The 24,248-nt window shown below is 39.6% G+C and overlaps 1 protein-coding gene across 1 annotated transcript in view; it reads left to right on the top strand.

Annotated features, from left to right (window-relative positions):
• TNS3 (tensin 3) overlaps positions 1-24,248 on the top strand; it is a gene marked incomplete at its 3' end in the record, with an annotated part of 62,984 nt that overhangs the window by 27,256 nt on the left and 11,480 nt on the right. The window contains exon 12 of the mRNA XM_010285351.1: positions 16,225-17,484. Coding sequence (XP_010283653.1) covers positions 16,225-17,484 — 1,260 coding nt within the window. The remainder of the gene's footprint in view (positions 1-16,224; positions 17,485-24,248) is intronic.

Below are 24,248 nucleotides of genomic sequence, written 5' to 3'. Positions count from 1 at the left end.
CCTGCTGAAGATGCAGGTCTCCTTTTGCATAGGAACCATCAGTTTGTGTGGAACTGACCAGCGGATCCTGTTACAAGCCTAGGCTCTGAGGTGTTCTGAAAATAAAATCAGAGGTATTAAAATAAAAAATAAATGTATTGCCAAAGAGCAGAAACTTATTTTGATGGAGAAAGTGAATAATTGGAAGAAAAGATGACTGCTGCTGTTCCTTTTATACTGTCTATGACTGCCTTATCTCAGGTTTATTCTAAGTATTCTGATAGCATGCTAAGATTATACTAGAGAGAGAATGAATCTACCATGAAGGAACAACTCTGTCTTAAGACATTGACTGTGGGATGTGTGTGACTGGGATGCTATACTGCCATTTGTGTATGAAGCATTCAGTTAGTCAAGATACAGGATTTTTTTTTTGTTTTGGTTTGTTTTTTTTAATAAAGACGACTGGTAAGCATCAAAGGTTATAGTTGGCCAAAATAGTATTTGTTTTAGTTTGACTGATTCAGTGGATTGGCAACAGAAGTGCACCTTGTTCTTCTTCAGTGTTCCATTTTAAGACATTTCACTTGATTTTAACAACTACTAAATCTCTCTGCACTCTTTTGTCTGCCAGCTCTACAATCTGTGGAAAGAAAAGAACATGAGCACGTTAGAAATTGCTTAGAAAGACAAGAGAAGGACTTTTAGCAAGTCTTTACAAGGCAGAAACTTAAGTATCTTTCTCAACAGAACCTTGCTGTTTGTTTCCTAGCAAAGTGGGTTTGCTTGCTTAACAATGTTTAATAATTACAAAAGAAACAACTTCAGAAACAAAAGGATGTTTTTAATTCAAGCCAAATAGGGTAGAGCTGGGTGAATCCAAATTCCTATATCTTGAGAATGTTGCTTTACAAATTTTCTAGCCTTTTTAAACTGTAATCAACACCAATTAGTCAAAAATTGCCATTTATAAACTGGTTTGTTCCCGTTCTTTTTCTTTTCATAAAGGAAAGTATTTGAGAAGTATCTCCAGGTAGGCAATAACCAACATTCTGGTATGCACCCATGTCATGTGATTAAATAGGATGTTTGACTTTTATTGAAATTTTTTCTCCTCTTCAACCCAAAGTAAATAACTATTCAGTAGGGAGGTGCCCTCTCATGTAGTTAAACACTTGTTTTCCCAGAGGGCCCCTTCAGTATTGCAAAACTCAAGGGCTGAGGCAAAACTGCTTTGCTTTGGTACCTTAACAGGAATGCAGATGCCTACCAAAGAAAACAGCAGGTTTGATGCCATTTCTGGTGAGTGAAGCTGAAGGATAAATTGGTAGTGAATAAATGGTAATTCCAGCTTTTAGTCACCAGCTGGATGCAGTATTCTTTGAGACAAAGAGAGGGTTGTTAGAAGGTAGGAATGAAAAGGTGTCCTGCAACAATTTCCTCTTTCTCTTTGATAGTGAAAATAGAAACATCTATACAAAATAGAAAAATTTACCCTGTAAGATGCTGCTAGCTTGAAACAGTATCTGAAAAGTCGTGGAGGATTTTTCTGTGAGGAAACTGATGCCTTCTATTTCTTGAAGTTTTGCATGTTCTTTTTATACCTTTTTATACGTGTGTGTATATATATATAAAAATTTAAATCTGGTTAGTCATCTTAATCATGAGGCTGACAATGAGTTGGAGATTAATATAAAGTGGTTTCTTTTGTATGTCAGTATATTGAATGCAAATGTAGGATTACAAGGTTTCTTTTCTACTTGTGCAGCAATAGGTAATTTGTCTTTCTTTGATACAGCATTGACTAACTACTGTGGCTTAAATTTTTTTTTTAGCTCAGTATGTTAGGGACTAAATATAAGTTCATGCAAGTGTTTTCAAGACTGTGCTTGATTAGCTCAGATTGTTATGGACTGTAATCTCTTATTTTAATGTTTTGGGGTTTTTGTGGTTTTGGTTGCCCTTTTTTTTGTTAACAAAAAAAAAAAAGTATTAGAGTGTTTTTCATAGGTCAGTTTGGAGCCAACAGTTAAGCGCAGTTAGGGGCCAGACTTTCAAAATGTTTACTGATTCAAAGTGACTTTTTTTGGCTCATTTTTAAAGAGTGTCTTTTAAGATATACTGAACACTTTTTGAAAGTCTTGAGTGTTTACTTAAGCGCTAAGCTGAGCTTCAGAACTTGGCCTGTCAAGTTCTACTGAAAAATTTTTTTTTCCTTATACTCAAATATGTGAGGGTATCAATAAGGCAGTGTCTGAATTGAGGAATTATGTGCATTTTACCTAGAGCACTGGGACATTGATTTTGCTAGATACCATTTGTCAGTTCTGCTGAGTTAAATTTATCCCAAATAAAAACAGACCCTCCCCCCCCAAATCCTAAGTGCCAGAGAGGGACTGTTATACCTAAGATAAATATTGAAAGTCTTATGCCTAAAATGGGAACAGATTAGAAGTGGGATTCCCTAGGCATTTACCCTTGGCCCCTATTTTTTCCATTAGCCTCCTTCCTCTGACTGTTTGTTCTTTCCTTTCTCTTTCCTGTGAATTCCTGTGCCCTTAATTCATTGTTAGCTCCTGCTTACATGTTCTCCTGTAGCTTCTCTGCCTCTCATTCTGTGAAGGTTGTTCGGGCACACTTGCCTCTACACCCCCGGGTATCCCTCTTTAACAGTGCACAGGTTTATTTGAGGCACAGTCAAATACTTTCCAAAGCTACTGCAGAACCAATTATTTGCTTTCAAGAAAATGCATTTTTAATGTCCTCCAGTTGATTTCTGTCCTGTCTCAGTAATAGGCAGTGGTGTTATTCCGAGGATGTTATTCACCAGCTCTTTGCCAAAGGCTTTCATTACACTTTTAGACCCAAAGACTACAGGGCGAAATTTGAGTGGTTTAATGGACATTTATAGTAGTTTATGGTACATTCAGGTATCTTTTGCAGTTCTATTTTTATAAGACTGTGCAAAAGACCTGTCTCTTCAGCACTGGAGGATTCAGACACTAGAAACTCGGAGGAAGGTAACACATGTGACTGGCTAGCATTCTGTCTTCTTCCCATGTTCTCTAAGTATCGCCCAAAGGCCATTATCTCAGGGCCATGTAACACTGATTTTTCAAGAATGTCTTTCTTCTCCCAGCTTATTTGGGTCCCTGAGCAGTCTTGCATTTACCTTTTAGCATGTGTCTGTTTCTTAGTCATGTCAACTACAGTTTACAGTTGTTAATATTGTTAATTTAAACACTAATGTCCAAATCAATATCTTCTTCCACATACGGATACCACATGAGAAGCCTCTTTACCCAATCTTACAATCTGCTTAATGGCCCAGGTTGAATAAAGAGCCCTGAAAAGCAAACCTCTGCCACAGGTGTGTGTTCCTTCCTTGCACCTGCTTCCTGAACATATCTTTTCTTCTCTTTTGTGAAGGCATAGGGCATCCAGCCTTTTTAGCTTCATTAGACAAGGAAAAATAACCTTTGTTGATGATGTAGGTATTTGATATCTTTTTTTTTTTTCCCCTGTAACACTTTACTTGCTTGGGAGTAAAATTAGCATGGCAACATCAGAGACTGAAAGTGTAAAGCCTTAGCACAAATTAGGATTTGGTGCTTCTTTGTTCTGTGACTTTCCTAAGACCAGAAAGAGAAGCAATTGAGTCCCCTCTCTGTGCTTGCACGCATACACTGAACTACCTTGTGCATCATGCTTTCTGTGTGAGTGTTCGAGCTGGTAACCAAGGAAGATGTGAATAGAGGGCATCGTAAGAGGTTGTGCTGTCTCTTAAATGAACGCATGTGCACAAGTGAACTTACAGTTCATGATACTGATTTCAAGATAATCCCCAAATGGCAATTCTCTAGGAAGACTTACAAAACAAAAGACAGACTTCAGCATGAAAGCGATTGGAATTTCTTGGGATTTTTAGGCCACCATAAAGCAATAGCAATCCTTTTTCTGGTAAATCCCTGAAGTAATCAGATTGTTCTGAGTGGCTATTCCTGGGTTTGAGTGTAATTACTGCCCATTTTGCTGGTCCTTTAACATCATGCACTTTGCCTTTTTTGGCTAGATTCCTTTTCAGTGATTCTCTTTTCCTGGTCCTGCTTCAGGGTTTCAGCTAGCCGCTACACCACTCCCTTCATAAGGTGGTTAATGATTTTGTGGTGTGGTGTTCACCCTTCTCTCCCCATTGGCAAGCATGTTCTGTTGATAAGAAAGGCCTGATGAGTTTCTGCTTACAGCTTGTGCAACATGTTTTGTTTTGTTACGGAGTTGCTTTGGTCAGGAAGGCTTGGTTCTATAATGAGTGTTGGTTTTTGAAGGAGGGCTCTTCCAGCAAATTGGGCAAGCATTACTGTTGGGATTCTCCTGGAAGTGTCTGTTTTATTGAAAGTCTGGCACACTGGTTAATGAAACATATGTGTTAGTTTCTGCTATTGAATACATACAGCAGGTACTGAAGAACTGAGTATTCTTCCCGGAAAGGTTTCTGCAAGCAAGCATCTTCTGAAAATAGTGGTTCTCTTTAGTGAACCATAGGAAGATACAAAGAGAGGATTTTTCCCTCTGGCATGTGTTTCCTTTATGTACTGGTGGGGTTTTTTTCACTTTGGAAAGAGCAGAATGAAAGACTAGCCTTCCTAAGTCCCACAACTTTTAATTTCAATGTCTCATTTTTAAGAGCTACTTGTTATAGTCAATAGTCCATACAGAATGAAGCATACTGCTCTGTAAGTGTCTTTTTAGCACAGGCACTTCTGATAGTAAAATGTAGTTGAATAAATTCCTCCAAACCACGAGATAAAAATTTTTTTAAGTGACCAACAGCAGAATTTTAGCTGTACAGTAGTAGCCTTTGGTGCAGTCAGCTGTGGTGTTTTGCTAGTTTTCAGTAGTACCTGCTAGTTGCAAGTGAAGCTCTGCTAAAGATAGTACACTTGTTATTCATGGATCAATCCCAGAAAGCTGTCCTGGGAATCTCTACCCCTGCTCCAGCAGTTTCACTTGTTGAGTTAAACATCTGTGATCCCTTCTATTTAAGCTTAAGTTCTTTGCAAAGATTTCCATGAACATCAGAGAGCTTTGGGTCAGACTGCTAAGCACTAAGGGGAAATTAAGAGATGAGGCAGACTTCAGGTCTGCCTGCATATTGATGATACCTTCTCTAGATTCTGCTTTCAAACCTGGACAATATCTGAATGCTGAGGTAGAGCAGTTAGTTCAAACTCCGTCCAGACTGAACAGAGGGAGACAACTTCCAGTAAGCAAAGGGAAGGTTTTTAATCGGAACCCAGGCCTACTTCTTATTGTGGACATCTTCTCTCCAACTGTGAAAGCAAAAGTTGCATTACTAGAGCTCTTTTGTATTTTTCTTTCTATTCCTGGAGTCTATCAATATATAAACCATGTTGCATGCTGAAAGGGCAGGTCTTTTTTTCTTCCTAGGCACAGGTGGAGGCACTGTGGCATAAGCCTTCATCTGTGCAGTTTCTGAGATGGCCCTGGACACTGAGCTGTCTCTCTAGTAGTACAGGCTAGACTATATCTGTGGGATCTTCATGTTCTATATTGTTTCTCTGTCTTACTCTTGGCCTTGAAGAATGTTTCCTAATCTGTTACCCATTTAAGAGACTTGCTAAACTTCTGAAGCTCATCTTATGTTTCTGGCATCAAGATACTCCTTGTGTTCCTTTTAGCAAATATGCATAAAATATTCTTTGTAGGAAGGACTTGTGTTTCAAAGTCACCTAAGCACATCAGAAATTTTCCACCAAAAGTACATACTTTATTATGTTAGTATATGCTTGTATGGAGCATGTGTAGATAATTTTCAAATATTCTTTTTGAGAAAGGTGAACACTGTAATTATTATCATGCAAAGTTACTATACATTACTTTTGCTATTGCTCTAATACCTGAAAATAAGCCACAAGTTTCTTGAGTCCCAGTGCAAAACGCTCTAAGTTTAATTAGTAAGTTAGGAAATCAAAGAGCTCTGCTAAATGTATCTGTGCTGTAGATTCCCTTTCTGAGAGGTGGACCTGTTTGGAAGATCAGTTTATTGAAAGTGCCGTAGAGTGATGGAGCAATTTTATTAATAATGGTAATAATGTTAAATTACATGTTCCATACTCAACAGAAAGAGCTCAACTTTTACACAGACCTTTTAAGCCCTTTCTTTTTTTACTGTGGTCCCGTACAGTTTTCAGCAACCATATAGAGTCATCAGTGTTTTTCTGCTGCTTCACATTCAATGACCATAAGTAATTTTTGCTGGAAGCCTAACAGCATAGTAACAGAAAAGCCATGACTCAAGGTGAGTGTGCTGTTCCAGCTGTAAGGGAGAATAAGCGTGAATTCTGAACCTCAACATTTGGAATACACACTTGCAAATTAATGGAGTTTTCCTGGAGATGGGCTTTGTTTTTGGAATGAATGAAACGAAATAGTTTCATGTAGTTCAGTGACTTTGTAGTGCCCTTAAACTTTGCTTAGTGTTTTGTACTTGTGATGATGTTTCTGTACCATGATGTTTGTTATTCTTTTGCTGGTTATCCAAGCACAAACTACTTCAAGTCAAGTCCATACTTAAACGATTGAGAAAAGTTTACGGAAGGAGAATCAAAATGACACAATAGATAGTAGCTTCTGTATATTGGGTTGCAGTAATAAATGTAGCAGTCTATTCTTTGTACTTTGGATCATGGCACAAGTATTATTTTCTTTTGAGCCCAGGTGGGCAAAAGTGGGACAATATATTAACAGTGGCGTTCTAAGGGTGAGTCTGTGCTGGCTCTGTGCTGGCTGACTCTGCCGGTGTGCCGTGCTGGCTGGACAGCAGCCAGCCTCTGGTCGACAAAGCTGTGCTTTGTGAAGCGTTTTTTTCTTACTCCAGAGTACTTGTAAAATCATTGACGTACAAATGTGATCCTTTTGAATGGCTGGGAAATACACATGAGCATTTGCACAGCATAAAGATTCTGTAGGTTCTCGATGCCCTCTCCTTTGCTTCTCTAAAGATTCAAGGTTTAAGGACCTCATGTGAGCCTGAGGGTCCTGCTTGTTAGTATTTTGCTAACAGCAATGTCCTTGGCTGGTTTCCTTTCAGAGTATTTGTTCACTTCTTTTTTTTGTGATACATGCTTTGCTTTCTTCAGCCTCCTTTATTTATCTGTTGGAGTCAGGGACTTGAGAAGCATAGTAAACCAAACAGCTTCCTGAGGGCTTAGCTACTGCTATTTTATTGGAAAACTATTTCTTTAAAATGGAATGCATATATGAACATCAGCATTTGCTTGGATGTCTTGCATAGTCAGGGGAAGGAAAAATAGTGGTAGAAGATGACTTCTTGCCTTTTTCCTTTCTTTCCAGTCCATTCTGTTATCCTCAAATTATAATTCTCTAAAAAGTCTCTAAAAGTGTGTTAAAGGATTTCCAGATGAATGTTTGTGAACCAGGAATTGATCTTGCAGCCTTGGACCAATTTACCAAATCAGGACCTACTTTTTATATTGCAGTTTGAGAGTTGCATTAAATGCAGTTTTAGGTCTCCAAGTTGTAGAAAGCACCACGGTTGAGTAATGCAAATGTCTAAGATCATACAGATTCACAATGCTGTTCCATATCTTTTTCACAAAACTTTTGATCAGTTCATCATGATCAGTTCATTTGTATGACCCTTCTCTTTTTATTAGAGTCCTGACTGGTTTCATGTGCAGCCATCTACTGATGTGCAAGTACAGCAACACTTGAACAGAAAAGTATGTACTTTCTGAATTAGGTTTGAACTGAACTTCTAATTCTTTCATAAGCAACAAACAGGTAGATGTATTTTGTGGATGCAAAAATTGTGTTTATCTTTTGGTCAACTGAGAAGTCATTGAAGTGTTGACAGTCCCCGAAATATAAAATGAATGTTGTCTGGGGGCATGGCTGTCTGGTGGTGATGCATGCATACATTTGTAGTAACGTTTAGAGCAAAAGTTTGTGGGCTGCTGTGTGGTGAGATTCAGCTGTTATTAAAAGAGGAACTAACAGGCTTGCTCCCCTAGTTTGAGCTGATTTCATTCCAGAAGCAGAGAATGAGTCAAAGCCTTCTGGGGTTTGGGGAGCTTGAGAGCAGCAGCTGCTACATAAAAATAAGCGTTTTCGCTGCAGGACTTCCATCCAGAAAGCGTTTTCTTGCCTGAGAACTCAAATAATATACAAATTCTTGAAGATGTGGATGAGAGCGTCTGACCTGATTGTTCAGTGTGGAAGAACAACATTTTCTAAAGGCTGTTTGTTTTAGGAGAAAGACATCAAAAGCAAGCAGTCATAAGTGTGTGGCTAAATGATCTGGGAGCTGAAACTCATGCGACTTCATTTGGATATTGAAACAGACTGAGAAAAGAACCACTGTAAGGAAATAGCATGTAGACTGAATTACCTTTTCAGCCAACACATTTCCACTCCTCCTTGGCCCCAGGAGTTCAGATTTCATTGAACCTGATTGTCCCCTCAGGCTCCTCCCTCGTGTTTACATTTTCATTTGCTTTTTCTGGCTGATACAAGTCTCATGCTTCTTTAGCAAGACCATTTACTTCCAGGAGCAGGAACAGAAGCTGTGGCTCAAACAGCAGGGGTAGAGACATTTCGTGCCTTTTTCAGCTGGGATGTTTGCCCTACTCTGGCTTTCCTCTATGCAGGGTTTTGCTTAGAGAACATTAGTTGATTTAAATGAGCCAGTGATTGACTATTGCAGAAAGTTCCTGATCGTGCCTAGTAAAGAGGTAAGAAGCTTTGTTGTGGTTCAAGAGCTGGAAATACAAACCACATGTATGTATGTATGGATTTTATAGGAATTATATGGGAAGAGTTTGCAAGGAGTGAGGGCCCGTGTGTGTTGGGGAGGGAGAAAGGAAAGACAAGCACACATAAAAAGATTTAACTTTGAAAGAATGCAGCTCTCTACTTGTCCAGGTTTGCCCGAAGGTAGAAATATTTATTTATGAGGTTGAAAAAAATAATCCAGATCTCCTATAATGTTTCCTGCTGCAACATGAACAAGGGTACAGTGTGCAAAGGTTTGTGTATTTGCAACCTTCTTTTTGTTCAGGTGGACTGGGTCAGAATGGCTTTTGCTGAATTTGTGGTATATGTGTTTACCTAGCTGGCTTGCATTTGTATGTGTTTTCACAAGTGGTGAATGGACAGGGGGTAGCTGTGGGGACAAGTCAAAATGCTGAAAGACTGAAACCTCTTTTTAACTCACAAGCCTGCCTTTGGGTATTTGGATTTCAAGGAGGGAAGTGCCAGGAAGCAGAGGCTTGGAAGGAAGCCATTGAATTTGGTACGTGTTGGTATTTCAGCTCCTAATTTTTATATAAGTTGCTCTTTGTGTATTAGTTTTGGGAGTGAAAATACACACATACCGTTTGCTCTGAGGCTTTCATTTATAAGAGAGACGCCGATACTGATGTGTGTGTAACTGTGGGAATTTTTTCAGTCTTCAGCCTGGGCCGTTCAGGGAGTTGGAACAGCCCCTGGGAAGAGAGGTCAAGCTGGAAGAAAGTGGGCCCCTTCAGCTTGGTTAACTAATTCCAGTGTTACTTAGGTCTCCACTGTTTGAATTGCCCTGGTTTTTTGACAGCTGTGGTACTCACACATTTTACAGAGCGTTGCTTCCTCGGAAAAAATGAGAGTGGGGATTGAGTTGTGCACTGAGATGAGGTATCGAACGTATAAGGCCTCTGCAGTACCATTACTTAGCAAGGTGCACAGAATGAAATTTTGCATTGCTAGTGTATTTTCTCATTTTCTTTGGTCAAAAAAGTTCCCTGCCTATATGCATAGCTTCACTTTTGCAATTAAGTTGGTTATCATTTTTGAGGGGAAAATGTGGATGAAGACCGGACTAAAGTGAAGTCTGAATGTCTTAGTGCAGAGGTATTCAAAAACTATGATTTAGAAAAAGGTAGAATATGAAATTAATGTGTTTTGTAATACGAGAAGAACAATGTTAAAACCTTGTATTTTGAAGGTTTATAGTATGTGAGGAGTTGATTTGTCTTAGTTTTATGAACAAACAAACCATATATACATAGTTTTTGCATATACATAGTTTTTATATATTTTATATATAGTTTATATAGAGAACTTGTATGTATATAAAATAGTATGTATATTTTATATGGATGTACACCCATAAGTAAAAATCTAAATCTTGTATTTCTTTTGACTATTTGCATGTTCTCTATTATGACATCATTGAACCTTTGGAGATAGAATTGTGGGTTTTTTTCAATTTAAAATAAGTAATATCTAAGTATTCTCTGGGTTACTCTGGTTCAGAAACATATCTCAGGCTGCCCAGTACAACATTTGGGCAAAACCACTGATGTATACATGTGCTCTATAAATGTTGACTCTGTCAACAGTATGATACAGTATATTTAATTCCCCACTGGCAGAAATTATATATTTTAAAGTAAAATTACGATTTTTCTCTCATACAGCATTTCATATTCCTTTTAAACCAAGTTAGGATGGAAAAAAATCTAGGTAGAGTTGATTTTTTTACCTCAACTAAGTTGTGTTCTTTCCACTGGACTTGCAGTGACAAATCTTACACAAATCTGAGGTAAAACTAAATTCCTAATGCTATTCAGCATCACACACCAGTTTTTTTAATCATTACTGGGTAATTACATGTAAGTGCTTGTTCTAATTAAATTTAAAAAAAAAATTAATCTAAGAATGCTTTCCTACAACTAAATTTGCTATGTGCAATATCCATTGTGTTTTTATGATCAGGAACGTCAAGTTTAAATATTTAGAATCCTCAGGAACAACTGGATTTTTGTTTAGCTGTGAGTCTTATTCTTTCTCATCTGTTTATAATGCAGAATAATAATTTTCTGGACATTATTTGACGTTTCTAAAAAGGCAGCTGCCTACTAGAGCAAAACGGTCTTGTTGAAAGTAAATTGTTTTATCCCACAATCACAGGTGTTTCCTTGTGAAGTCTAACAATATTCTATTCATCTTTAAGTTCACAGCCAAAAGTCAGCAAGTCTCAAACATTTCAGTTTCTCGCCTCACTTGTAGACAGATAACATAATATGACTCCTCAAGTTCTAGCATAAATATCGAAAGTAGTATCTGCTAGGCTCACCATCCTACTTTTAACCAGTTGTGACCTCTGTTTGGGGAGATGCTGCTTTGAGAAATTGCCTTAGGGATTTTTGAAGCTTGGCAGTGGAGCAGATTTTCGGATATGAATACTTACGTAGGACACTTAGATCCCATACTTTACTGATTACATTTTCCTTGTGCAGCTTAAATGCCTTTTTTATATAACTGTGTGCTCACTTTAAATGGTTTGTACAGGACTGGGAATCCTGGTAAATCATTTGCTCATTCAGTCAAGTTCTTGGTTCTCCTCTCATGTATATGCATTTCCTTCCAATTTAGATAACCTACATTTATCAGATAATAATGCAGCGTGTATAAAATATTTCAAGCTTATTTCATTGTGAAGTTGTTCTTAAGTGGTATACAAAGGTTTATTGTCTTGGGTATGAAAACAGTCTGACTGAATAAGACTCATGTGCACAGCTGTTCAGGCTTTTTAATCCACTGGCATTCCACATACCGACAATCTTGAGGTAACAGGGTGAGACACTGAATGCCACAAAACCTAATTGCCAGTTGTATGGTGCCAAAATATTTTACAGAGATGCTAGTGTGCAGACATCATCCCTTCTGCCATGGTGTTCAGTTCTGACAGGGCTGTGTGATTCATTAGCACATGGAGTAACTGGGAAGCCCAGACAGCTCACATTCATCAGTCGCTTATACAAAGTGGTTCTAGTCATCTTAGGAGATGTCTCAGATTTCAGAGATTTTGTTTAACAAGGGCTATACTGTAGCAAAAACATGGTTACTACTGCTGAAGCTTCAGATCAGATTTATTGAGTTTCCTCATAAAAATTAGATGTTTCCATATACAGATTCATGGGCATATAGAGACTCGTATGTGTAAGCTTCCCTCTCCTGGCCATGACCCTTTCAGTCTCTTAAGTTTGGTGTCTCTGTTCTAACCAAGTTTTGTGTTGGGCCATCCTGAGCCAAACCCTATGAGAAGTCCCAGGAAGACTTTTGTTCCCAGTAGGATCTCTGTATCAGTCAGGCTTCTAATGAGTACAGATGCCATTCTTCAGTGTAGTAGAGATCTATAGTTTTAAGTATTTTTGGAAAGCTCTGTTTGCAAAACAGACATTTTCATTCATCTACATGACAGGTTAGGGGAGGGAGAAATTCCTCTAGCAAAATTTTTCTTCCTTTCATCTGATTTACTTATCTAAAACATTCCTACACCCTTTTACACATACCAGTTAACGCTGACTATTTAGAGAAACATGAAACTCTTTACAATTTCTTCTTAGTGTTCAGTACGCTATAGCTTAGATTAAAATTGGGATTTGAGTAGTAATTAATTAAATGTTTTAGCCTGCAGTGGGATCATTTGAGAGTTCAAAGACAGCCATTTAACTTCTACATTTATCAGGAAAAAGATGTTTTTAATTTACATAAAAGGCGTCTCAGAATCCTGGAGTAGTTTAAGTCCAAGCTTTGTACTGACACGTAAAGGCAGTAGAAAAAGGAAAGGTCTCTAAGAAATGTAGATTGTTCAGAATTTGAAAAAACAAAACAACCCCAACAAACTCCTGAATATTGTAAAGCTGTTGTATGCAATTCAAAGTCCGATGGAAAGAAGAACCTGAGTGCTCTAGTTTGCGTACTTAATAGGTAAACAGCAAACAAAGATCATAAGCAACCAAAACCCCATCCTCTGTTGAAGGCTGTGTTCATATTTACATCCAATGGTGCTAATTCTTAACACCATTAAAACTACATTGAGGAATTATTTTTGCACATTTTACAATTTGTGTGTAGAGATACTGTACAGATGTTAAAAAAAAAAAACTTCTGAAAAAGCTTTCTTTGTTTCAAATGGAAACCTGAAGAGAGGAGATGAACAATTCTTGAGATTTATAATCCACTTATGTGACTGTAGATTTGTTGTATGTATTTAATTTTCTATTTGTTTCTATAGGGTTTTTTCCCAAATGAAATGGCATCATTTTAAGTAGAAATGCTACTGGTAAGCTGAACTCACGTCTTTTCTTCAGAACGGAAGTTCTGGGGTTCACAGTTGGGAGACCCCCAAATGGTTTGTGGTTGCTCAGCATTCTAGGCAGCATGCAGAATAAATTTGATAATTTTGTATTTAGTGGAAGTAGTACTGGGCAGGGTTATCTCTCAACATGACGGAGCGCAGATGTGCAGGACCCTCTTGTCAGTAGTCCACTGGCACTCTGTCCATCTTCTTGCCTGTACTCCTGTTGCTGTGCTTGGATGGCCCTATGTGATGGTTCAGGGAGGGCTAATGGAAGGAAATGCACAAAGGTTTTCCATTGCTTCCATAACTATACTTGAGAATTTGATAGGTTTTGTACTTAACATTTCTGGATGATGAACCAAATCTGCATGCTTTCTTCTTGTGTGAGGTATTTATGGCTGACTAGCATGTTTGAAGGATTTACAGCACTGTGCCTAGTTTTGGGTAACAGAAGTGTCAGATGGGAAGACTTCTTAATGGTTCAAGTGTACTAGTCCTGTATTTTCTTAACTGCATTCCAGTTCAGACCTGTAACTTCTCTGTATCTATTTTGTGTCACAATATTAAACTATTCAAAACAAAGTGGTTTTGTATTGTTTTCTAGTTTTTAAACTCAAAACTAAGCACACAGAGAAGAAAAAAAAAAATCACTTGATAGTTACTCTTAGTGGGTTTTGGGGTTGGGTTTTGTTTGTTTGTTTTTGTTTTGTTTTTAATTTTTGCAAGTTATTATGGTAACTGTATTAAATAATTCTACATGAAATGCCAAGTGTACTTCATTGTCCTAGCAGTAGTGACAGCTTATGAGAAATCACAGCATGAAAGAGGTTGAGAAACTGTCAGTTGGCTGTATTTTCCTTAGATACGCTATTTTTTTGTAAATACTGTTTTTAAATACCTGTACGCAGACATTCAATCTCATGCATAGCAGGTCTTTTTTTCACTGTGGGATTTACACATTTATAAATTTCAACAAACTTCTAACAGTTTGCCCATAGAGAAATTCTACAGCAAAGGGAATTGCTTTCTTTTTTCCCTAGCCTGATGATGTGTTCTTAAAAGGAGTATTTTGGTCTTTTGCATGTGCTGTTTTTAAAATCAACATCAGACAAGTAATAGTACCTAGTCCTTAAACAGTAAAAAGTTGTCCTTTAATTATTAGCTAAAAATCTATTGAACCTATCATATAACCTCTAGTGTGTAAGTATTTTAACTGATGGAAACTTGGCAATGTGTCCCATAATGAAGACTTTTTCCAGCCAGACTGCTTTTCTTGCCATTATAAACCGATGAATTCATTGCCATCATGAGTACAATTTCTGAATAATGCTTTTTCTAAAATGGTATTGTCTAGAAAAGCTTCCTAAGTTTGGAAGCTTCATGATCATGATGGCATTTTAAGTATATTTTGAAAAATTGTGGTAGAGTTGATGTTAAAATGCTGTCCTTGGCTCTTTTGATTCTGGAACCGCCACAGATACAAACTATGCTGTTGGATACCTTTGACAAAAATCTGCCTATTCCTAAATTGTAATGGTCAAATTTTCTTATTATCAAAGAGTTCTCAAACTGTGGGTTGGAAAAGTTATTCAGAAACTTCTGCTTAATATAAATGTTTTTTGTAAACGAGCATTAAATCCTTTGAAAGTAGAACCACTCACTTCACTTTCTTGGCTTGGCAGAGAGTAGAAATATTTACTGCTAAAACTTTTCATAAGAAACAGAATTAATCTTCAGCACTGGGTAAGAGCCCAGTAGCCATATTCTACCTCATGTTGGTCTAACCTGTGTGATGTGTGTGGGAGTTGGACAAACAAGCCCAATAAAGGATCATAAGAATGTGCCTCCCACGGCTTCATTTCTTCTCCTTGGTCTATAATGTCAAGGAGAGCTTTAAAAAGCCCTGACAGGCAGAGGTAGGAAAAAGTGGTTTGGATAAAATAAGATAGATTCAAATAAACTTTTGAGCTTTTAAAGTGTTCCAGAGGGAAATCACTGTATTCAGTGTTTTGTGGTTTTATCCATTGCCAGTGTTGGTAGTACTGAAATAATATGGAAGAGATTATTCTCACAGTAGTATTTTTAACTCAAATGGATTTTTTACTTCCTGATTGTGTATCTGCTCAAGTTTGTGGTTTTTTTTCTGGGAAGCAAAAAGAGCTTTTTTTCCCCAACAAATTTAATGACCCATTTTGTCTGTATTTTGTATTTGTTATTGTTGAGTATATATCTTATGCTTTACTGCTAACAGGAATCACATAATATCCAAGATAATACGTAAGTGATAAAATATATAGAGGTATGTACATAGGAGACAATGCTAGAGCTCAGATTTTAGCCTCTAACTTGTGATTCTTTTTACTTGATTTAGATCAGAAATAAAGCTAGGTTCTTCCCATTGTTAATGAAGGAGAGATATTCTGATTTTTAAGGGATTATGGCCACACTTATTAAAATTGAAATGTGAAATGCCTACCAGATCCTCCACATATGTGTAGAAATTTAATAGTCTAACATTTCCTCATGCATGCCTTTGTAGAGAGGTCTTACGTATATTCCAAGGACTGCAGCTCTGATTGATAGCCTGTTTTTAACTTGCACCACCAAGAAAAGGAGTAAATGATTCTTCGTAGTGTAGTTAGACCATCAAGTAGAAAAGGATGAACTGGCAATTACATGATATATGTTCAAGGCTAGTATTGCCTAGGTTCCTACCATTCTTGTTCTGATTGGAATGCATGGTAGCTGCCTCTCAAATTTCTAGCAATGTGTAATTCTCAAAATTAATATGACAAGCTTGTGGAGCCATAAACACACATTCAAAACAGCATAAAAAGAGAGAACTGTATTTGGCCTTGAGCTAAAAAGGGCATGTTATATGTCCATCAAGAAAACTTAAAATGTAAAATGAAAGAAGATAATGCCATTGATGCGGTATTTGTAGAGCCAATTTAGTTTTGCTGAAATAATACCGTTAGTATTACCGGTACTTCTGTTGTGTGGTACAACACCAGTGAAAGCGCTTATATAATGCCTTGTTCTTTCTCTCCCTTTCCTTGTTACTTATCCTTCCACAGTGCTGCATACCCAAGGTCCTATTGACGGCAGTCTGTATGCAAAAGTGAGAAAGAAGAGCTCTTCAGACAGCAGCATCCCTGGTGTTGCTCAAGGTGTTCCTGTGACTGGCAGTCCTGATCACAGTGATCATACCCTGTCTGTCAGCAGTGATTCGGGACACTCAACGGCTTCCATCAGGACAGACAAGACTGAGGACCGCCTTGTGCCAGGAGTCAAACGGGGTCTGAGCCCACAAGAGAAGGCAGAACTGGACCAGCTACTTAGTGGATTTGGTCTGGAGGATTCTGTCAACACCACCAAGGATATGACTGATGCTCGAAGCAAGTACAGTGGGACTCGCCACATAGTGCCAGTTCAAGTTCACGTGAATGGAGACACCAAACTCAAAGATAGAGAGACTGATATTCTGGATGACGAAATGCCTAATCATGACCTTCACAGCGTGGACAGCATTGGGACTTTGTCTTCCTCAGAAGGGCAGCACTCCACCCACCTAGGGAACTTTAGTTGCCACAAGAGCAGTCAGAACTCCCTACTTTCAGATGGCTTTGGAAGTAACACTGGGGAAGAGCATCACAATGCTTTTGCCCCAGACTTGGGAATTGGTGTGGATCCCCTCTATGAGAGATCATTTGGAAGCACTGAGCCAAAGTCCACTCAGCAGTTGCAACGGAATCCTTCTGTCTCACCCCAGCCTCAAGCCTATGGCCCAAGTAACTACTCTACTCAGACCTGGGTACGCCAGCAGCAGATGGTCACTGCTCATCAGTATGGTTTTGCTCCAGAGAATGAAATGAGGGTTGGCATTCATAACACTGTGGAGAATTCAGGCAGTGTCCAGAGCCCGTCCCGAGTCCCAGACACCCCAACACGTGGCCCCAGCAGTAGAGATGCTGTGCAGAGGGGGCTAGGAAGCGTGCCAGGTGCTGCTGAAGCTGCAGAAAATGCCAATGATGAGAGTTTTAAGTCAAGGCCAGTGCCTCAGAGGGACACAAATGGCTTGGATCTAGGACGGAATGCAGGAGGCTTGCCAGCTTCTCCAACTTTGGATATTGATCAGTCCATTGAACAACTGAACAGGCTGATTTTGGAATTAGACCCTACATTTGAACCCATCCCAACCCGCATTAATACTGTCACCAGGGACAGAAATCAAGTAAATGGCTTCACCAGCCTTGATGTAGATGTGGAAGGGCTTGGCAGGAGTCCTGGCTTCCATGACAAATTAGAGGTCACAAACAGGAATCCCTCCCGGCATGGTAAGGTGTTATAATACTTTATGAATATAATGCTTTTCCCACCAGTTAAGTATTCTTGATAGGGTACAATAGGACCTCAGGTCATGACTTACAACTTTCAGGATGATTATTGAGGGATTATTTCCGATACCCGCTTTACACAACCATCCAAGAAATTATAAGGAATTATGGAAATAATGCAGGATAAGTGAGTTTTGCATATACTTGTTTTTTGCTTGAAAAAAGTACTGTTCAGCAAATTTTTACCTGTTCTAGATCATCATTTGAGATTTTTTGCTGCTGTAAGTTTAAGTGATAAGGGAGCAGAATTCCTACAATTCCTAGACTGAGACATTTTTAGAAGGCATCTATAGTGAAATCATTTATGATTTATGATTATATGTTTTTTATTATTATGATTTCCACTTAAAAGTAGGAGAAAAAGCTCCAACAATTTTATCTTCAAATTTAGCATAATGCTGCTGGCATTAAATTTCTTTGCACTATTTTCATAAATAATATAATCTTTGCTATTAAAGTATTTTAAAACATACTCTTTCTGAAACTTTTCTGTTAAAAATGCAGAAGTGACAGTGCTTCCTTGTTATCTCTGGCTCTGACATGATTGCAGAAATCAACTGGTGGAATTAAACATGCAACACTTGCTGAATGTATTGCCTAAGAAATGCTACTAGAACTAGCAGCTTTGCAAAAGGATGAGTAGTCTGTCTCTGCTTAAGTCCCCTGAAACCTTTCATTAATGCTGTAGCTAAAATTTATGACAAGCTCTTGCTGATCTTGCTGTCTTGTTTGATAATTCTGTATGGTCTAATTCCTCTGGCAGAATGTATCCCCTTCCCTTCCTTGCTTCCTTTCCTTCTTCCTCTTCTCCCTCTTCCTACCTCCAGTCTTGGTGCAATGGAAGACTTGCTTGTGTCTCCAAGATGTGATTCAGTATCAGCCAAGATGCCAGAACACATGTCCATGGCCTCACTGGACACAAATGAGCTGCTTCGGCACGTATCAGTTGGATATGCCAAACCATTCAGTGATGGCTGTGCCTAACTAGTGTGTGGTTTCCATTAATGTGCAGGCCTATGTGATCAAGGATGGTGATTCTTGTAGAGAAGGTGAAATAACAATTTTCTGTTTAGGAGGGTAACAGAGGACTAAAGAAGTCCAGAAATCCATGATAAATATATGTGAGCTGCTTCACTGTTTGTTTTTAATACATGGTATGCATTTCGTGGCTCTTGCAGGATTAAATTCATTAGTTTGTAATTCTCTTGAATCTTTCCAAATTATTAGCTGATGGACAAATTGAAAATGAGGTTGTTCCAGTGGGAGAGAATTCTTCTCTCTGGCATATGGTAAAGCTGGTGAAGGGGATGAAAGGGTCATTTAGAATAAGCCACCTTTTACAATTCTGTGTTTAAAGATATGAATCTGAAAAGAGATGCTTGAATTTTTCTCACAGATTCTGATTGTCTCCTAAAGGAAGGAGGAGTCACTGTCAATTCCCTTCTGTTTGTCAAGTCATGTAAAGCAGGTAAACTTCCTGCCCTAATAAAGACTGGTGAGACTACAAGTCCTTGGGCCATGTTCTGGAAGAGGATTTGTTTTAAAGATAGTGATGAATTTGTACTTAAATATGAATAATATGAATATACAGACAGCATTTAGAATCCTGGTTAACTGGGGGGAGGGGTGGGCAACAGGGCATAGTATGAATGAGGAAACAGTTCAGGAGTCAGAAAGTTCATTCGCTTTTTGTCATGCCCTTGCGTTTGGCAAGGCGTTTCTCTCTTTTATCAGTCTGAGCAAGGGAAAAGGAGGGTTAATGCTTCTTCCGTTTGTTTTTTAAACCTGTCTTTTAGAAATACTAAACATCCTTACAGGATGTTTACATCATACTAAGCTTCAGACATAACCTTATGCATACTCATTCCTAATCTACTTCTAATTCAAGTTCGTAGAAGACCTCTTAGATGGATTTAATTAGACATAAAGTGTATGTCTCTGAAAGCAACGTGGTGAGCACAATTTGTATGCTGAAAGTGGTATGTAAGTGCTAATTGCTGTCAACAGCAACTCTGTTTCTGACATTGCATTTTTTTCCCATAACTCTATCTCTGCCCCAAAGCAACACCCACATTCCTACTGAAATCACAGAATCACAGAGTGGTTGAAGTTGGAAGGGACCTCTGGAGATCATCTGGCCCAGCCCCCCTGCTCAGGCAGGGCCACCTAGAGCCAGTTGCCCAGAACCATGTCCAGATTGTTTTTGACTATCTCCTATCTACAACAGGTTGCCTCTGGGCACTTTGTGAGGGTGACTGAGCACTGGCACAGCAAAAAAGTTGTTTCCTGGTGTTCAGAGGGAACTTCATGTGTTTCAGTTTGTATCTGTTGCCTCTGGTCCTGTCACTGGGCACCATGGAAGACAGCCAGGCTCCATCCTCTTTACAACTTCCCTTGGAGTATTTATAGACATTGATGAGATCCCTAATACACCTTCATTTAATCAAGAACTTACAGGAGGAGTGCCATCCAGTATTTTGTGGACAGTTTTGTACTCTACCAAACCATGTGTACTTCTGCATGATGTTTTATTTCAACACACTAGGCATACCTTGTCTGAGAAAAAGAATATTTAAGGGACAGACAGGGAGTGAATCAACTGGTATTTGGGTCTTTAAGTCTTTTCCTAAATTTTTGCTTGGAGGAAGTACTTACTTCATTCACGCTTTTAGTGTCAGATTCTGTTGAAGTTCTCACAAAGCCTTTCACTGACACTAGAGACTTAAGGAAGAAGGTGGCAGATAAAGGGTTACCCTTGCATTTTTAGGGCCCAGAATAAATGAATGAACTTTATCTAGAGTTTAAGCACTGCAGAGAGTCTAAAATGTATGGGATCCAGGATATAGGATGTGTAGGTATGTCAGCCAGAAAAGGAAGGTCACAGAAGGCATACCCCCAGGTATGAGCAAGACTGACAGACTGGTAACAATGGATGAGGAGAAGGCTGAGGTGCTCAGTGACTTCTTTGCCTCAGCCTTCTCTGGCAGTCTCTCTTGCCATACCTCTCGAGTGGATGGACTGCAAGATGCGGACTGGAGGAGCAAAGTGCCTCCCACTGTAAGAGGTTCAGAGACCTGAGTTCCTCAGGTTCAAGACTGCCTGAAGAGAGTCTATGGGACCTGATGAGACGCATCCCAGAGTTCTGAGGGAATTGGCTGATGTAGTTGCCAGTCCTGAGGGAAGTGGTTGATGTGGTTGCCAAGCCACTCTCCATGATATTTGAAAAGTCCTGGCAGTCAGGTGGGGTCCCTGGAGACTGGAAAAAGAGAAACATTGCACTCATTTTTAAAAAAGGTAGCAAGGAGGACCCTGGGAGCTACTGCCCTGTCGGCCTCACCTCTGTGCCTGGGAAGATCATGGAACAGATCCTCCTAGAAGCTATGCTAAGGCACGTGGAGGGCAGGGAGGTTATTCGAGACAGCCAACATAGCTTCACCAAGGGCAAGTCCTGCCTGACCACCTAGTGGCTTAGAACAACTAAACGCTGATGGAGTGACCACATCAGTGGACAAGGGAGGAGCTACAGATGTTGTCTATTTGGACTCTGTAAGGCCTTTGACAGGGTCCCCCACAACACCCTTCTCTCTAAATCTCCAATCAAATCCAATATATGGATTTGATGGGTGGACTGTTGTGTGGATGAGGAATTGCTTGGATAGTCGCAGCCAGAGGGTGGTGGTCAACAGCTCAATGTCCAGATGGAGATTGGTAACAACTGTTGTCCTTCAGGGGTCCGTATTGGGACCAGTACTCTTTAATATCTTCATCAATGACACAGACAGTGGGATTAAGTACACCTTTAGCAAGTTTGCAGATGACACCAAGCTGAATGGTGCAGTTGACACACCTGAGGGACGGGATGCCATCCAGAGGGACCTGGATGAGCTTGAGGAATGGGCCCGTGTGAACCTCATGAGTTTCAACAAGGCCAAGTGCAGGGTCCTGCACCTGGGTCAGGGCAACTCCTGGTATCAATACAGGCTGAGGGATGAAGGCGTGGAGAGCAGCCCTGCCGAGAAGGACTTGAGGGTACTAGTGGATGAAAAGCTGGACATGAGCCAGCAATGTGTGCTCCAGCCCAGAAGGCCAAGCCCATCCTGGACTGCATCGAAAGAAGCATGGCCAGCAAGCTGAGGGAGGTGATTCTGCCCTCTACTCTGCTTTGGTGAGACTCCACCTGCATCCAGGTCTGGAGCCCTCAGCACAGGAAAGACATGGACCACACAAATGATCAGAGGGATGGAACACCTCTTCTGTGAGGACAGGCTGAGAAAGTTGGGGTTGTTCAGCCTGGAGAAGAGAAGGCTCCAAGGAGACCTTATTGCAGCCTTCCAGTACTTAAAGGGGGCTTCTAAGAAAGATGGCGACAGACTTTTTAGCAGGGCCAGTAGCGTTAGGTTAAGGGGTATCATGGTTTTAAATTAAGAGGGTAGATTTAGGCTAGATAAAAGGAAGAAACTTTTCACAATGTGGGTGGTGAGAGACTGTCACAGGTTGCCCAGTGAGGTGGTAGACGTCCCATCCCTGGAAACATTCCAGGTCAGGTTGGAGGGGGCTCTGAGCAATCTGATCTAGTTGAAGATGTCCCTGCTTCTTGCAGGGGGGTTGGACTGCATGACCTTTAAAGGTCCCTTCCAACCCAAAGATTCTATGATTCTAAGGCTGGAGGTTTGTGTTGTCCTCTAGTCTTGGCATATGCCATTAAAGTTTATGGGCCTCATTCTAGTAATATGTCTAGTGACTTACGATATTTATGTTTAGGAAAATTGCCTTTAAAAGAGTAACCCTTAAATTGTTTTCTCTTCATTTTACCTTCTGTTTTTCTGGGCCTTATGCTGACGGTGTTGTTTATGTTGCTTAGCATTTTCTAGCCTTAGTGGTCTCTTTGAAACAGGGTGCTAGTATAAAAATGTGTTGGATATTCTCAGCTGAAATCTGGTTGTGGTGGTCCTTTGTTGGGAGGTTATAGTTCTTTTCTTCAAAGGCAGCAAAACCGAATGGGTGCTTTTCCCTTCCTCCAGCTCCTAATCTGGTAGGGTGTGGGGAAGGCACTGTTAGTTTACATTTCTGGGGGTGTAAACTAAAGCACCACCATTTTCAGAAACTGCTATATCAGAGGATGGCATCTTCTGGTGGAAGAGGCAGAGAGCAGGAATAGTTAGGATTTAGTTATTTTCATTTAGTCAGGGCCTTTAGACAGCTGAGGACATTTGAGTGCCCTGAAGTTTAAAGACCTCTGCTTGTGGTTAATGTAGGTAGTTTCTTGAGGAGTTTCCCTTGTGTAATGATCACGTGCTTTGCTCTTCAGTGATAAGCAGCAATTTTAGATGTGTGTTGAGTCCCTTGCTTGCCCTTTGAACCCTTTGAGTATATTCGTTGTGATTAACGGTGCAATTTTACTTTTTGTCTAAGGCAATTGAAATGCAGCACAGTGTTCCCAAGAGAGGTGGCATTACATTGCCTCCATGATCCCTGGACATGTGTTACCCCGTTCATCTCTGCATCAGATCTCGTAGCTCTGCAGTTGTGGTGTTTGTTGGATTAGCTTGTTAATTTAATGGTTTGAAAGTTTTCTTATGGGTTAGGTCTCTGTCAGATCAAAGAGTTAAACTTGCTATGTGGACAGGTAATCACTAAATACCATGTGCAAAAAGAGTGGTGAGGGCACATGGCTGGAGGTGGGAGGCAAGCCAAACGGCCTTTTTAGCAGCCTTTAAAAGATAGAACAGGTATATCCTGAAACCGTCATACCAGTGTCTTTGTGATAGGACCTGATCTGTAGGAACTTCACTGTGAGGAACACTGTGTTACCAAACACCGTTAGGAAATTATGATTAATACTGGCGCAGAGCTACGAGAAAGGTAAATTCAGTATTTTAGGACATTAGCTCCAAGGCTAAGGTTGGAGGTATCAGGGTTTGCCTGTCACTTCCTGCATGTGCTTCAGCCTGTGATACTGGAATAAGTAACATAAGAATAGCATTTAATTACATAAAAGATTTTTTTAAAGAAATATTCTTTCGTATAGCTTTAGCACAATAATAATAATTTTTAAGTTTGCCTTTATGTCAAGTGCTGAAATCTTCTGAATGATGCTTGCAAAAGTCAGAAGTAGTTGCTCCAAAGCTAAAACAATACGTATATGTAGTGCGCTGCTACCTCTGTTTGAGACTGGGAGGTCACTAGCACATACTGGTTTTCCAAATGCTGTAGGATTTATTTATTTACAAATCCAGACTTACCCCACTGCTGTATACAGAATCATTTATGCATGGTGTGCACAAAACAAGGGGAGAAAGCAGTTTGAATGTTAAGAATGAAGGAGGAAGACCTGGAATGTTTTTCCCTTGATACATCATCTGATGGAGAGGGAGCATTGTAGCTGCAAGGAGAAATTGTGGATTTGGATGGTCAGATGGAAGCAACAGGAGTATAATTTCTTGTCTCATCTGAATCCAGATGATGGTCATAGTTCTGACCATAAAACAGAGATGTTCTGATATGTTCTTTCAAACTGTGTATAGCACTTGAAAGGAGTAAATTCATAAGTGTAGTCCAAACACCACAATACTCTGATAGGCAGATAACTGAACACCAGAAAAGTAGCCTACTGTTTGCAGAAGCCCTCTACCACCTCCCAAGCCTCAGATATGAGAAAATAAGTAGATGAATTGAAACATCAAAATTAATCTGTTTTGTCTATG

Source organism: Phaethon lepturus, unplaced genomic scaffold (assembly GCF_000687285.1).
Source record: "Phaethon lepturus isolate BGI_N335 unplaced genomic scaffold, ASM68728v1 scaffold6214, whole genome shotgun sequence".
Lineage (NCBI taxonomy): Eukaryota > Metazoa > Chordata > Aves > Phaethontiformes > Phaethontidae > Phaethon > Phaethon lepturus.
This window is presented reverse-complemented; position numbering and strand designations above follow the sequence as displayed.